Source organism: Gavialis gangeticus, unplaced genomic scaffold (assembly GCF_001723915.1).
Source record: "Gavialis gangeticus isolate Ggan-Ray unplaced genomic scaffold, GavGan_comp1, whole genome shotgun sequence".
NCBI classification, from domain to species: domain Eukaryota; kingdom Metazoa; phylum Chordata; order Crocodylia; family Gavialidae; genus Gavialis; species Gavialis gangeticus.
The window spans coordinates 8,395,856-8,399,469 of NW_017729003.1; the positions used below are offsets into that span (position 1 = coordinate 8,395,856).

At 51.9% G+C, this 3,614-nt stretch overlaps 1 protein-coding gene and 1 long non-coding RNA gene across 2 annotated transcripts in view; one reads left to right on the forward strand and one right to left on the reverse strand.

Moving 5' to 3' along the window:
• CISD1 (CDGSH iron sulfur domain 1) overlaps window positions 1–298 on the reverse strand; it is a 31,036-nt gene extending 30,738 nt beyond the window's left edge. The window contains exon 1 of the mRNA XM_019507774.1: window positions 198–298. Within this exon, the coding sequence (XP_019363319.1) occupies window positions 198–228 (31 nt within the window). The 5' untranslated portion in view covers window positions 229–298. The remainder of the gene's footprint in view (window positions 1–197) is intronic.
• An 85-nt stretch (window positions 299–383) lies between these two features.
• LOC109290942 lies at window positions 384–3,254 on the forward strand. Its single transcript, XR_002095721.1, has 2 exons — window positions 384–484; window positions 2,828–3,254. It is a non-coding gene; the product is annotated as an uncharacterized LOC109290942 (long non-coding RNA).
• The last annotated feature ends 360 nt before the right edge of the window (window positions 3,255–3,614 follow it).

The following is a 3,614-nucleotide window of genomic DNA, read 5'->3' on the forward strand; positions in this document are numbered from 1 at the left end:
CTCGCCGCCCGCAGGACAGCCCACTCCCCAGGCGCGGCAGGGCGCCCCCACCCGAGGCTGACGCGCATCCAAGTGTCCGGCCGCGCCGGCAAGGTCACAGCGGAGCAAGGTGCGGCGGGGCTTCCCCGAGCCGGCGCCCCGCGTTCGCTCGCTCGCTCGGGACGCTGCAGCTCGCGACGCTGCCCGGCTACACCTACCCCGCACGGCCGAGTTACCGCTCAGCCCCATGACTGCGCTGCCTGTCTGTCTCGAGGACACAGAAACTGCTCAGCAACAGGCACGCACGCGCGGGGCCCAAAGACGCTCTGGGGGGCGGGGCCGCGCCGCTCTTAAAGGGGCCGCGCGGCGCTGCAGGCTGCGCCGCCACGCCCCTAGCGCGACCAGGATGACGAAGCTCCTGGCAGCCGCCTCTTCAGGTCCCTGGTGTTCCTCTCCTCGTGGAGGCGTTTGGCCCTCGGGAGCTTCCGTCGCGGGCCCAGCGGAGGTGAGGCCGGCAGCAGTGACGGAGTTTGACGTCATCCTTCGCGGCCTGTGTTCCGCTTAACGTCACGCTGAGGGGCCGCTTCTTGCGCTCGTTACGCCCGGCCCAGCCCGGCGCGGTGGAGCAAGTCCCCGCAGGCACCGAGGGCGGCCGGGAGCAACCGCTCCCCTGCGCTTGTGCCTAAGGCAGGCGGCCTGCAGCGCCAAGCCCGGATTTAGGCGAATGGCCGCTAGCACTGGGACAGCCTTGCAACTCTCCAGAATTGGCCTGGAGACTCCAGGAATTAAATATAACTCCAGGAGACTGCTGAGAGTCACCCAGAAGATGAAGATAGAGCAGTCATTAAAGTAAATGTTGAATCCGATTTATACAGTAGACTATTACATTTTAAAATCCCACTGGACATGTTGCTTTCCTGACGTAAAATCTAGACACTGTAATCCATAACTGATACACGCAAGCATGCAGGCCTGTTCATGCTGTGTGGCAGGCACGTTGGTGTTTCAGAAACCCAGAAGAGATTCAGACAGTTGGTAACCCTAGCCCTGGGGCAGGGATGGAGCTGGACAAGCTTGTGATGCCAGGCATCCTTCTGCAGGCCAGCTCTGCTCAGTAGCATTGCAGTGTTGCGGCCCCTTTGCCAGCGTGGCGGATCCCAAAGGTCCCAGTTTGTTCACGTTTGGGAGAAACCACAGGCTCGCACATGCTGCCCCTAAGGAAGTCTGGTTGGCAGAGTCTTGCCTGAGCGTTCCCCTGGCATGAAGCAAAGCACTGCATCCTTTACTGGACATGTCCAAGGGTTTTGATTTTTGACCTAAAACATAAGAAATGCCATTTACTGGGGCAGATCATAGGTCCGTGTCGCCCAGTCTCCTGTCACATAAGTCCAGTGCCACAAAGGGGACCAGGGTACTCTGCTCAGTGTCCCCCCTTCGTGCACGTGTAATTATAGTGCACAGGAGCAGCCTTACTGCACATGTATAGGCACCCTTAGGTCAAGCTCCCTCTACACAGGTATTAACAGGTTAATTATGCAATTACCTTAAGACCCTCTACATGTGCAAAGTAGCTAGCGCAGGAAAAAGCTCCAACCAGGGTTGCCAACTGTCTGAATCTATTCTGGGAGGTAACTGGAACACCAGTGTGCCCACCACACAGCACAAATGGGCCTGCATGCTTGTGTATATCAGTTATAGATTACAGCGTGTAAATTTTACATCAGGAAGGCGACATGACTATTACATTTTAAAACCCCACTAGAGTACTTGCAAATGGGTATTAGCATCATGGTTGCTACTGAGCTTCAATCTGCATGTGTAGCAGGGTCCCCCCAGCAGCTGGGAGCCCCATCAGCTGACAGGGCTCCCAGCCACAGGGTGCATCATGTCTACCACAAAACCACCAGGGCCAGGGAATCATGACAGCCCAGTCCCCAAGGCTCAAGGATGCATGAAACCCTCAGGCCCACATGTGTCAGCTGCAGGACTCAGTCCTGGCTGCGTGTATGGTGCAGCTGGGACTGAGAACCCTGTTAGGAGTGGGATTCTTGGTCCCAACTGCATGTGGCCCCCTTGGCTGGGAGCCCCCTCAGGAAAGGAGGCTCCCAGCCATGGCAGCCTGCTTTTAGCTGATGCCGGGTGAGCCCAGGATCACGCATTAGATCCAATCGCCCTTCCCTGCATGTGCAGAAGGGGCCTTACGGTCCAGTAAACTTTCCCAGTCCATCTCTCTAACCTTTCTATTCATGAGTATTTTGTCACTAGGCTTTTAAAAATCTCTTTTAGTTAGCTTGAATGATCCCCTCTACCAGTCTAGAGCACCGCATGTCTTTTCCATTCAGAGGCCTCCAAACTTTGTCTTAAAGTGCCCGGCTTGAAAAAACTCAGGCTTCTTTATGGAGTTATGCAGACACGCCCTCCCCAACTCTGTGCTACTGACAGGCAGTTTGACTTCTATTTTAAGTTACTAAACATTTAGAACAAATTAAAAGAGATGGCAAAACCAAAAACTATACCACAAGGGGCTCAGTCGTTACCTTGTTAATTTTTCTCTTCCTACCACCGGACTACCAAGCTCAGAGATAAGAAAGGATGGCACACTAAAAACAATAAATGTTGAAGCCTGTCCCATTTTTAAGAGGAGGTTAGATGAACACCGAGCTAGGGTCGTTTGACCCCAGTACTCTTTCCTGCCATGGCAGAGGGTCGGACTAGATGATCTACTCAGGTCCCTTCGGACCCTAGAAACTATGAAACTATGAAACTAATTGTTAGGCAGAACTGCTGCAAGGAATTAATTTCGTACATTTCCAGGAAAATAATGGCATGTCTTTCACTTCTTTTGCAGTCACTTTGAGCTCTGCTGCATCCTGTCCAAGAACTTGAGCACATGAACCCTATTGCAGAAGGAGGAAAGACAAGAGGGCTGGGGATGACAGCACTGTGAAGATACAAAAGAGAGGAGCCTAATTCAAGCAGCTATTGTAACCATGGGAGGAACAAGAGCAGAGAGACTTAGAAAAGACAAGGAAATTAAAACTGTAGAAAGAGAGCAGAACCAGGCACTTACGAATCACCTCTTCAGAATTGTAGTAAACAGTTCCAAGTTCCCATACACATCTACAGCTTTTTATAGACTTCGTAGCTTGCTACAACAGTGGCTGCTGTGTGGTGTCCTATGCAGGGCCAGGCACTGTTCATTGGCCTAGCAGTATCTCACCTAGATACAAGTGCACATGACTCTTGGAACACAAGTCCCTCTGCAAGTGCTTAAAGAGCTACCAAAAACAGTGCAAGTCCCAGCTCCAACACCCTCTCAGCTGTGCTCCACCAACATACCGATGCTTCAGGCTCTGGAACTGACCAGTGGCACCAGGGAACATAGTCAGTTACAGCAACTTCAGGGGAGAAAATAATCCCTGCTTGTTCAACCCTTGTGCAGTATCATATCAAAGGTACAACAGACTGGAGAGGGATGGCAGGAAATATTGCTACATTTTGGTTTTCCAGACTATCTTATAGTTTGTCAAAAACAAAACAAAGACACTTTTCTTGCTGATGGTCACTAGGGCTGAGTGCAATGTTCTTAAAATTTTTCTTGTATATACTTCTGAGTTTGTTAAAGGTCTCTATTT